Source organism: Podarcis pityusensis (assembly GCF_964106645.2).
Source record: "Podarcis pityusensis genome assembly, chromosome: 6".
In the NCBI taxonomy this organism is placed as follows: domain Eukaryota; kingdom Metazoa; phylum Chordata; class Lepidosauria; order Squamata; family Lacertidae; genus Podarcis; species Podarcis pityusensis.
Genome location: NC_138030.1, coordinates 71393954 through 71406370, shown reverse-complemented (window position 1 = coordinate 71406370; position 12417 = coordinate 71393954). Strand labels below are relative to the sequence as shown.

Here is a 12417-nt window from a genome sequence, read left to right as displayed (position 1 = left end):
GGGAGCAAAAAGTAACGTGTGTGTATCAAGAGCAGCTTTATAAATACTCTTCATCAAATACAGAGTGCTTTTCTTTGCTCTTTTAATAAGTTTTATAAAGATGCTAGGTAGATGGTAGCTACCAAATTCAACAACACGGCTATGAGCCAAACATGAAAAACAAACACAAAAGCATTATCAGTGGGAGAATCAATGAGAGGGTCATCCTTCATAAACCTTAAGTGTTTTCAGTTCATATTTGCATTATGTTTCCCAATGTCCATCCTCATCGGAATAAACAAGCCTTTAACTTTGGGCAAAGGATTGTGGCCTAAAACCTATTTTCTTCATGTCTACTCTTACTGTTAAGGTCCTCCTTTCCCTCATTGGTCTGTTTAGTAAAATATCTCTAAGCACTATCAAACATATGGTGCAGACATATTTCCCCCCTTTCAATCAAGTCTTAGATACCCAAGTATGTGAGAGAGATTTCTCCAAAGTTGATATAGGGTGGTATTCAACTAAGTTCTTCTCAGAACTGATCCACCGAAATGAACGCACATTAGTTAACCATACTGATTAATTTCAGTGGATCTACTCTGAGTAAAAGTTGAGTACCACCCAAAGGGTTGCATCCAGCTACATTCTACTCAGACACATTGAAATTAATGGGCCTCAGTTAGTCATAACTGTTAATTTCAATGAGTCTACTTTGAGTAGAGCTAAACACTGGATGCTGCCTTTACTGTTTGCAGCAGAGTGAAGGAGCTCTCTCCTGTGACTTCCTCCCCATTTTTGAAAGGTTGTTCCCTGAAGCTGAGGAACTTGGCTTAATTCTGAGTACTACAACCCAATGGTCATTTAGCACCAATTATAAGTACAGCTCTTCCTGTTTGACCCATTTTGAACTTGTCATCTAGTCTGCAATTCAGTACTCACTTAACTGAGAGTAAGCCCCATGGAAGTCAATGAGATTTGCTGCTTCGGAGTATACTTGCATGGGATTGCACCGTTAAATCCAGAAAGTGCTATCTCGCAACATATTCACTCAGGAGCTTTTGCCATAAAACAGGGGTCAGTAAAAACAGCCAGCTTAAACTAGGATTCAATAGAGACAGCCAATTTACCATGTGACTTGGGGAATAGCAGACTCTCTAGGACAAAATAGGACTCTTAGACATCCTATCTGGAAGTCTTTCATTAGACTTCAAGGGACTAGGAAAGGGGAGGAGGAAAGAGGAGATATTTAGGCACAACCATCATTCTCACTCTAATAAATAATGGTTTTGTGTTACATTTGAACTGGCCCTAAGTCTCCCGCATTCACAGCTCAGTTCCATGACGCCACTGGGGGCAATGATCCCTGGGCACCACTGCTGCCGCACAGCCTTAATTTATAACACTGTAGACACTGTGGTTTCTAAAAGTAACATTACATTTTTTAAAAAAATTGGAATGATATGCCATAAAAATGAAACAATACTTATTGAATGCTTTGTCCTGCCAAAGCTGCTCGAGATCCATTTTCTCTTTGAGAATGAAGGTTAAACACCATAAACTTGATTACTTCTCGAGGCTCAGAGAGACTCCGCAGTCCTGAGCCCTGTTTTAAGCTGATTGTCCATTATCTTTTTGTGCCTTATTGACTTGAGGACTAATTAAGAGCATTAGCATAAAATGAAAAAATTACAATGCAAGAATGGTGCCAATTATCACATGTGAACCACATTCTGAAACTGTAAAACATTCATTTTGCATTACTGATCTGGCCCTGCGAGTCTTCGGTGCTGCCAAGCAGATAATGCTGATGTTTTTTCATATGTTCATTCCCCCCCCCCCTTTCTGCAGCACCCATTTTTGAGATCAGTTTTACTCCTAAATGCCTCTTCTTTTTACAGGGTCTTCAGGGTGAAGGTGCTCCAAGGTGCAAAGTGTGTACAGCCGAGGTAAGTCACTCATTATTATTCTTTACTTGCATCATTTCTTCATAAAACTTCTGATTAAGAGTAAAATGAAACTGTTTTTAACCTGAGAGCTAGTCAAATGTATTATGAGCTAAGAACTAGGAACTCAACCACAAAACCACTAGATGATGTTGTCACTCGTCTTTCATCCTCAGTTTGCATCATATATAAATCACAGAACTGGCTTACATTTTAAGATTGTTGTGATGGTCACTATGATATGGTAGATAATGGGTGGAATTCAATGTAGTACTAAGTCAATGGGCCTATTAGTGCAAGGATTTCCCCTTGCTCAGAAGACTCTTTTCATCCTACAGCACCTAAATCTGTTCTGGGGGTTCCCCAAACTTTTGGAAGCATATTTGGGGATGGCATAGGGTGGCTGATGGGAGGAGAGGAGGGAAGGACATGTTTCACAGGCAGAAGTCATTCCACTCCTGCAATTATTTAGTTGAATACCACCCAAAGTGCTTCAATGTGTCACAAATGGTCTTGATGTGCATATTCTGTTAATAATGCAGATTATTTTATTTTGTTTGTGCTGGTGTGGGGATTTTATATATTGATATTTTTGAAATCATTCAAAACATGTACACATGCTTCCCAATGGATAGAGAGCCACATTTTTTTTCCTGGCTAGCTGAGCAGTCTAGACTGCCCCTGGTTACGCACATGTGGACAAATTAATTTGTTTATCAATCACAGGTATATATACCCAGCAACATCTTTGGTGGCCAGTAGAAATGCTGATTGCTTGGCCAGTGTCCCTTTGTTTTAGTATTCTAATATGGTCATCTTGGTCAAAGTGCTTCAAACTGCATCAGGAGCACAGTTCCACACTTTTAAAAAATGTGCATAAGAACAGGAGTCTGCCAGATCAGGCTGGTGGCCCAGCTAGCCAAACATCTTACTGTCACTGGGGCCAATCAAATGCCCATTTGTCTGCAGTCCTTGCTTCCGTGTCAACACAAAACAGATGAAAATAGTCTGTACCAACAACAGATCCATTTGCATTATCGCATTGGCCTAGTGCATATTGAAAAAGAAGTCACACATGACTTGTATTGCATCTGTGAAAAGCAGGGCCTCTGGTTCCTATGTGTTTGGTAGCATTGTTTTCGCAATTCTTGATAGAAGGTCTTTGCTCTTCACCGTGTAATTCCCTAATTCAAATGGCACTTCAGCCATCAAATGCTCCTTTCAGAGGTGCATCATGTGAAAGAATCGTTGTGGCAGACGCAGGTAAGAATATTACAAAGGAATAGCTTAAGGGGTTGTTCTGCTGTAGAATGTTTACTTCACCTGACATGTCTATCTTGGATGCCATCCATGATTATTCATCTGGATGTTATTTACATGAGTAAGGATACATCAGTTCTTCTGTAGACAAAGGATGGGAGAAGGGAGGGAAGAAGATGCAGCCCAATACCTAAGAAAGTTAAGGGATTAAAAACAATTGTACAGGAACAAATAAAACGGCTGGTGTTTTGTAACAGTCAAACTTGATCTGCCATAACTGCTGCAATGACAGTAAGCCACACTTCCTCGCACAGAAGTTGATGTATTGGCTTGTACTAATGGTTGATTAAGGGGCACAATCCAAGATGGTAATGTAGCACCTTAAAAGAACAATGCTTTAAACCTGGGGACCTGTATGCAATGTATAGGGTGGTCTTCTGTAAGTCAAAATGGGGGTCACAGACATGGACAGTTGGTAGTGTTCTGAATTAAAGTTGTCTGGATTGAATTTGCTTTAAGTGCTAGATATCAAAGTTTTATACAGGAGACTCAGGAGGTTGGAGTCTTGTGATTGCACTGCTTCCATCTTTGATTGATCAGCATCTGTGTCTTCTTCTCACACATAAATAGAATTGCTTCAAGAGCAAAATTCTGGGTGAATAATAATCTTAGAAGCTTTGTGAATCTCACAGAGATGGCATTTCCAAAGGTTCTAAACTCAGAAGTCTTGTTGAGCTATAGATGTTCAAAATAGAAGTTCTAAAAGGCAACACATGTTGATTAGGCCAGTTTTTGTTTTTGTTTTAACCCATGAAAATACATTTGAAAAAGAGCAAGGGGCTTTCGACAGCAACTCTGTATGTACTGTTACAGAGCCATGCTGTGGAGGTCAAGTTGCACACAACCACTGCCCTGAAAGAAAGTAGCAAAGAACTTCAATCATATATAGAAAAAGCTACAGATGGATGTATAAAGAAACTAGTTTTTTTCCATCTTCAAGACCATCAGACTCACTGGACCATTATCAGGAGAAGAGAAGATAATGCACAACATAACAGCAGAACCAAAAGCACACCTCTGTTTAGATTCAGTTGCTGCATTCAGGTGTCCAGCTAAACTATGGTGTAGCAAGATGTAAACAAGCCTAGCTTCAATTGCTTGCATGCTTTTCCTCTCATCTGGCCAGGAGGAGCAGTTTGAAATGTTTGCTTCTACATTTGTTCAGCATGTCATCCACACCAGAAACTGTCGTTAACATTAACTGTGGTTAGTTTGAAAGAAATCAGCTTAAACCCATGGTTTCTGAACCTGAGTTGTTCAGAAAGTGGCTCTGGCAGTGCAAGATTGTGCATGTCTGCACAGAAGTTTAATGAGATTCAATTCCAGGAAGGTGTATTTAGGATTTGAGTCTCAGTTATATATGCGGACCTCAATATATTTTGCTGCATGGGGCAACATGGTACAGAATTTGGCCTCTAATATTAGGGTGAAATGCCTAAAGAGCTCACCACAACTAAGACTGAGCAGGACCTACTGGACAAGAAACAGATTAAAACTGCCAACAAAAAGTATTTTAAAATGCAAAATCCTGGTTATCAGTTTATGAAAATCCAGTTGAGTCTGATGACTTCATGCTGTAGATCTTTTACTCCCAACGGGCCAACTGCACTCACAGTTTTGGCAGGGACAGCTGTGATCTCTGCATTAGGAGTTAATTTTGGAAAAAGTCCAAGTAGGCAACTCTTGTCTTTTTCTGTGTCTAGAGGGTCTAGCTCCATTGAGCTGCAGGACCTCTGTGTGGCCTGCTTCTCTGCGTAGAAGCAAAATCCGTGAGAACATTTTTTCTCCCTGTTGTGATTATAAACTTTGCATAGTTATGCCTTCACAGAGTTATATAACCCTATGTGGTACTTAATGAAGTGCTGGATGTTTGAAAAAAAATAACTGCAATGTTATTTTGCCCGTGGTATGTTTACCCTTATAAGGATTAATGCCTAGCACTAATTCACTTGTGTTCTGTGATCTCTATCGCGCTGCAATAAAGATACTTAGCACTTTTCACTTAGAAAAAACCCCGCTTTGCAAACATCTCATTATGAAACTCCACAACAGCCCTGTGACACAGGTATGTGGGTCAATTCAATGCTCTGTTTTAATAAACCTCCAGTGCTCAAGTAAATTACAAAATGTGAAGTCATTAAATCCACTCAAAGGAAGGAACATTCGTGAACAAAGGCTCATCCTATTCATTACAGTCTAGATGGGGAAAAGACAGAAAACTGTTATAGTGATTACCAACGATAATATTTACAGAAAGCCACTGCAAGAGCTACATTTAAGGCACTGCAGGAAGGACCATCATGTCTGGCCTCATGTAGGGATGGTGGGGGGATTTGGTTCGGTTCACATTTTAAGGGGAACCTGTTGAATTCTCACTTCCTGAAACTATGCAAGCCAAAGTGAAGCTGTCCTTTGACACTCACACTTCCCCAAATTTGGCAATGCGTTTCTCCAGCCAATGGATATATTTGAGGACCTTCTTCCACAAAAAGGTGCATATTGGTGAAACCAAAAAAATATGGGCGCGTGTTACATTGCTTTCCAAGATTGTGTATTAGGTAAAATGGCGCAAATGTGTGTACTAGGAGCTGATGAATTTCTGTGAGGACTCTTTTAACAATGCAAATTGCTGTGGAAATGTGGGGAACTGAAGACCAGGAAAATGAGAAACTGAGAGAAACTGAAATTGACAGATTCACCCATCCCTAGACCCGTGTTCCTAAGGCAGGATGCTCACCTGTGTCTCAATTTGGTTGCACATTAACTCTCCTCAGAAATTATTTCTGACACCCAGATTATAGTGCAACAAGTAGGTAAGATGATAGTAAGCCCCATTGAACAAGGCGACATTTTATTCTTGAATAAATATGTACAGGATAACAAAGAATCTTGTGGCACCTGAGAAACTTACAAATGAGCAAGCAGAGGTGGGTGACCCCTTCCCTAGGTACGTGGACAAAATATATCTACCACACATCTCAGATATAATCTCAGTACAGTAAACAAAGCCTAAATGTTGGATGGGAAGCAAAACAAACTAATTATGTTTTTATGTTCCATTTCTCCATCCTATCCTTCCTGGGTAGCAGACTGTTTTTGGTGCTGCATCTGTGTAGCGGTATTACTGGGCCCAGGCAGCAACTGCCAAAAGTAAAGCACAACATGGAGAAAACAATTGTGCAGTCATTCCTACCAGAACCACAATTCACCCCAGAACTAGTAGAACGTATGAGGGCGTCAATAGTTGCACAATCCCAACCCTTACTGCTTTATTTCACAATAATCCTTGATTCATTTTGTTAGTGGATTCATAAGTAAAAGCATCCTAGTGAATTCTCCATTCCACCCTTACTTTGTTCGAAGGGAGTACTTTTTCAGAGTCCAAGAATAGTCATTCAAACCCTCCTTTCCCTCTATGTGTTAGCAAACTGATGTTGTTGATTCGAATGTAAGCGTTCAAATTGGTATACAGTGTGATCTGGAAGACCTCTGAGACATACTTTTGTCCTCTGGGCAATGGAAAGGCAAAAGAGACAGTAGTCACTAGTCCCATTTGTTGTTGTTTGCTGTTGGAAGACTACAGTTTCATCACCCAAGAAGAATGTGGTGGGTGTAGGAATGTCTGGGCATGTAAGTCATGATGGATGATAAAATGCAGCATCTTAATCAAGAAACTATTCTGGAGTTCTGTGAAATATGATACAGATTTGCAAATGGGCTGAGTTTGGAAGAATAATAAAAACTCTGCATCTCATTGTCGGCGTTGTGCAAAGGGGAGTTCTTTCGTTCCAGAGTAATGGAGAAGAGAATTGTCAACTTCCTTCTCAAATCTGTTACTGTTGGATAGAAAACGGACCACTTGACGCAGTTAAGTGACCTTTAACATAGCAAGGTCTTTGAAATGTGGATTCTTCTGTATTTCAGATGTTCCCTTATGGCCCAGCACTTTATGCCTACACCAGAGAAGTCACACCCCCACCCTTTGGTTCAAGTTTCAGACAGCTTAGCCTGGTTCATCTGTGCATATTACTGAATTCTTTGCACTGGAATATCTGATCAGCTCCTTCCTTACCCTTCCTCAGACACCAGCTCAAATTGCTGTTATTTCAGTGTGCCTTTCACAGCATGGGCAGTGACTGATTAATTCTTTGAGGCTCTTATAAAGATGGGTTTCTGATTCTTATTTTCTTAATTTTGTTGAATGGTGATTTTGGCCACAATCCTATCCGCCTGGAAGTAAGCCCCACTGAAGCCAGTGAGACTTATTTTTGAATAAATATGCACAGAATAACAAAGAGCCCTGTAGCATCTTAGAGACTAGCAAAATTGTGGCATAAGTTATCACAGACTCCACTCTGCTTCATCAGAGGCATGAAGTGTTGCAAAAAGTGAGGTCAGAGCAAAGTGAAACTTAATGGTGGTTCTTCGAAAAACAGCTCTGGATGACAGAGGACCCCTCCAGACTGGTGTTTTATTGTGGGTGTCTTTTGCAACATGCTCTTGCCGCAATAAGAGTGCATTAGTGGCAGGTTTGTTCTGCTTTATTGTTTGTTCTGCAATGCTTCCCCAATACTAACACACCATTGCTATCCAGAGGCAATGAAAATGGGACACACAAAAAAGTTACAGTGTTTCAGGAGGAAGTTATAGGACAGGCCCCAATTGGAAATGAAGTAAGGTGACTGCTCTGAAACCTTTGCCATTGTAAACAACATTGAAAGTGGATTCATGTATGACCGCCCCCATAGCATCATGAGCATAGATCACCATGAATACGCTATAAAAAGGATTGTGGAGAGGCCACAGACATCGTGGCACGGGAAGCCAATTAACACATATAATGTGCTAAAAATCCTTTGTATCTGTTCAATCCACAAGTGAAAGCCCAGGCTGACAGCATTGTTTGCAGTGATGAGGAACAAGAACATCAGAAGCTGCCACTAGTCAATCTAGGTCAATATCGTCCACCCTGATGGCCAGAGGCTCTCCAGGTCTTCATACTAATCTCCTCCCCCAGTCCTAGAGCTTTACCTTCCAGAGATGTCAGGAGTTGCATCTGAGACCTCCAGTAAACAAGCATTCACTGATGGAGTGAATGGAGATTTGAACATGGTCCTTGTCTCGCCCTCCTCCTAGACCAACACTGCAACCACTCCACCACATTGACTCTTACAGTGTTTGTCTGCTTGTGTGTGTTTGTGTGTGTTTTTAATGATTGATTGAACATCTTTAATGGATTAAGAAATAAATGCATGTTTCCCAACACTGCCTTGTGTGCCGCAGCAGAGGAACGGCAGTCAGTTTTCCATGCTTGATTTCTCCATGCTTATTTTAGGATTGAGAAATGACATTCACCCCCAAAGGCAACAAATAACTATCCTCCAGCAGGCAACAAGTGACTTGTATATATTTGCTGGAGGCCTGTGCATTTGACAAGGTGCCATGGGTGACGAGTTGGTTGTGTTTACATGTAGAACACTTCCACAGCATGTAAGTTAACCCACACATTTAATTTCCATGCTTTTGGGTACATTACTGAATTTGTAAGCATCTAAACTCTCCTCTTAACCCATAAGTTCCTTGATCCTAGAATTAACATTTACCATTTTTATATCATTGACCAATCTACTGTGTTTTCGCTCTCCTTAATGATCCTAGACATGTTACGTTCTTCCTGCTAAGAGGAGAAACATCACCCATGTAATCATTATCAATGAAATGGGGAAGAAGTAACTGCTTCTGCAAAGAATGATTTTCCTGCTATGTAGCAGCAAGAAGTAGCAAGCTTATTAAATTTTGTGGTTACTACCGTCATAAGATCTGAATATTTTTTGAAGTGCAAAAATGATAATGAACAGTATGCCTTTGGTGACCCTGTTAATGGTATTATTACCCATACTGTGTTTACATTCTGCTTTATAATACTCTCTTAGTCATGGCGGCTTTTAACATGCAGTCATTCAGAGCAGGCTGCCTCTCTGCCATGCCCTTGCCATTTCACTCTGCACTATTAAGTGTTGTTTTCCTAGGAAGGTCTTGAAATGTGGGGCATTATGTATGAGTTATGCTAATTTGTTAGGGCAATGAATACATTAATTTCATTAGTAAATGGCCTCAAAGCAATAATTACCAGTGTAGGTGTGTCAGAAACGATCATGTTCAGTTTTGCCAGTTAATTATTAAGATTTTGTTCTGAGGGACCCAGATTTGACATCCGGCTTCGGCTAGCCATAAATAAACTTGAGATTATAGAAGGAAGCAGGAGACAAAACTAAGAACTTGTTTGGATCCTACACATGGCCTTTTCTGTCCAGCAGCTGCTGCCAATAAGGTGCCACAATAATTAGTGTCCGTCATGTGAGGCTACACTAAACACCTCCCCAAAAAGGCACATCATAACAAAAAAAAATTATTTTTATTTTTTGTTGCATTGTGTTACAGCATATTCATGCTTTCTGGTGGGGACTGTTATTGCATGCAGTGTCAAATTTTAAATATTGGGATTTTCTCACATTCCTGGATAGCCTAATAATGCAACCCCCAAACTGGCAATGCCAACATGCTTGGCTCACTTCACACACACATGCTCAGGGCTTGTGACTTGGAAGTGTACACGACTACTTCCTCTAGGTCAAAGCCACAGCCAGCCTGACCATTTGGACAAAATGGGCATGCAAGTGACCCTTGCAAGCTTTGCCAGAGCACAACATGGTGTAGACTGCCTAGGTCTGGCTGTAGACTCTGCTCACCCATTATTGCTACAGCCCCTATTTTTCTATTGGCTGTGCTCCCCACCTGACTGGCTACCTTTTCCTGTCTCAGCGCCTTTGTCCTGCAACAAGCAAACTTCCTTTGGCTTCCCATGCCCTCCTCCTGCCCATCTCTCTGCCAACGCACTCTGCTATGCATGTAATTTGTTGGCCCTGCTGGCTTGCCATAACAGGAACTGCCAGAGTCACCTCTCAGGCACTGTGGTTTCAGTTTCAGTTTTGCATTACAAACAGCTGACCCTTGCAGAGTTCTCTCTCTCTCTCTGCAGAAGCTGCTGTGTATTCAAGTTCTTTTGGTTTATGCATCCTCTGTATGGCCCTCTCTTGGTGATCATTTCCATCTTGCTTGGTTGGCCTCTCCAGGCTTATTTCTTCTGCCTGAAGTCTGCCTGCTTTGGGGACAGGATTTTGAGAATGGCATTTGAATCCACAGTAGGCCTGGGCAGTGGCAAATAAGCCTGGAGGAGGGAGCAGAGTTCATAGGCATTGCCTAGAGCTCAATAGAGCACTTCCCCATCATCATTATGGATAAAAAGGTCTGCCTGCCCACCTAGAAATAAGAAAGGCTCTCCTAGTATAGGGAGGGGACTCACCAAGAACAGCTTGCCCAGGGCTCTTCAAACCTGGAGCCCGACCTGGAGCCAAGGTTGCAAGTGCTTAAGAGTGAGGCATCCAAACCTTAAATAAGAGTGGCTTTACGTTTCTGGAACTTTTAGCTAAGATTTTGAGTAGACAATGCTGGTGCAATTGATTAGCTTTAGGATGCGCTTTGCATTTCTGTGAATTCCTTGAATCTACCACTGGGGAAAAGTCGGAATAGCCACACCCATGTGGCATAATTTGCTATCATAAATAAGGTCATTTTTCACTGGAGTGTAGTTGTCGCAGCCATGTTGTCAGCCTTTCTTTAACTACCAATAGGCTTTTGGAACCTTCTAACTCTGGGATTCCTCATTTAGCAAATGGGCATGCATTTGCAGAATTTTAGGGGTGGCATTTCCTCCTCGCAGGCACAATGCAGCCGAAGTTAAGCACTTGGTAAATCCCACTGGCTAGGCAACTTTGTCAGATAAATATTTTCAAAGCTGTGTACAACAAAGCCATCAAAAGAACAGCATGTGCATAGTAAAAATAAAGTATATGCTACAGTCTAAAAAACAGATCTTGAAAGCATTGTGTTACAATAGTCTACACGATATGCAAGATAAAATGCCTGAGTCATTTTTCAGGGAAAGCCTTCTTAAAAATAGAAGTTTTAAGTAGCTGCCTAAAAGCAAAAGCACGTGTCTAAGTTTTGATGTCTCTCAAGATTTTCATACAAATTACAGGTGTACGAACCGCAAAAAATAAAATAAACCAAAACAACACCCTGATTTAAGGAATATTTGCGTAAAATGAATGTTCCTGCCCTAGTTTAATGGAAGTTTTGTAACATAAAAGGGCTAGTTGAGATGGTGTGTTTTGTACTTAAACTCTACTAAAACTCGTGCCCTTATAGAAGTTGTTATTAAGTAGAATAAAAATTGTTGCTCTCTACAGACGTTTTATAACCACCTCAAGGAAAAGGTTGAGTAGGGGGAGTCGTATTGCCATGTGGAATTAATTCATGGTTCCACAGGAAAAAAAGAGCTCTAAGGCAATATAGTAGCTGAGCCAATAACTGTTAAGTCACAAAAAAGAGAGATTTTAGCAAATACTGGGGATCAACTGCAGCTGCAAAGAGGAAATTTAGAATTATCATCATACTACCACTATCAGAAGTCCTTTTTGTTCAGAAATTCATAGAAGTTCCCAACTGGGGCGCTTAGTGCTCGCTAATAAAAATCTAATGACAGCCTTCTTTTGCATCTGGATCCTGATTGCTTAGACAATTATTTATTTTAGATGTAAAGTTTTTTATTCTATTTTATAAAGAAACCAATCATAACAGTTTGTGTTATGGATCAATATTAAGCTGGGATGAGACCGTGCTCCCACACTCAAAAAGGAAACAGAATTGGAATAAGGTTATATTTATTAAAATATAACAAACTGGAGGAACTGCAAACAAGCATTAACCCAATTAACCAAATTCAAAGGAATGTGAGCAGGTGAGGATTTATCTAATTATCGTAGGAAAGCATCTCTTCAGCTCCCTAGGCTGTGGCTCTCCAGCAAAAGGATATGGAGGGAATCGCTCCCTCCTTGCCTTGGGTATGAACCCAGCACATGTAGCCATCCAAGCCTCCTCCTCTCCAGGGCTTTTCCCAAGCAATCTGAGACTGCATCTAGTTGCAGTCTGCCACTGCTCTGCCCGTTTCAGCCCGCTTCTGGTTCTGGGAGACAAGGTGGGGGGAGAAGGGAGCTTGTCACAGCAGGAGGGGAAAACACCCATGACTCTTCTCCAGCCTGACTCATCTCTGCCT

The 12417-nt window shown here is 41.0% G+C and overlaps 1 protein-coding gene across 4 annotated transcripts in view; it reads left to right on the top strand.

Moving 5' to 3' along the window:
• The window catches only part of LOC308478754 (uncharacterized protein), a 275098-nt gene that overhangs the window by 50316 nt on the left and 212365 nt on the right, over nucleotides 1-12417 (top strand). For 3 of the 4 annotated variants that reach the window (XR_013987221.1, XM_081008870.1, XM_081008869.1), the window contains exon 3: nucleotides 1878-1925. The exons of the other annotated variant lie outside the window; for it this stretch is intronic. Coding sequence is in view for 2 of the 3 variants with exons in the window: in XM_081008870.1 (XP_080864996.1) it covers nucleotides 1878-1925 (48 nt within the window). In the remaining variant the exon portion in view is untranslated. The remainder of the gene's footprint in view (nucleotides 1-1877; nucleotides 1926-12417) is intronic. 4 annotated transcript variants of the gene reach the window in all.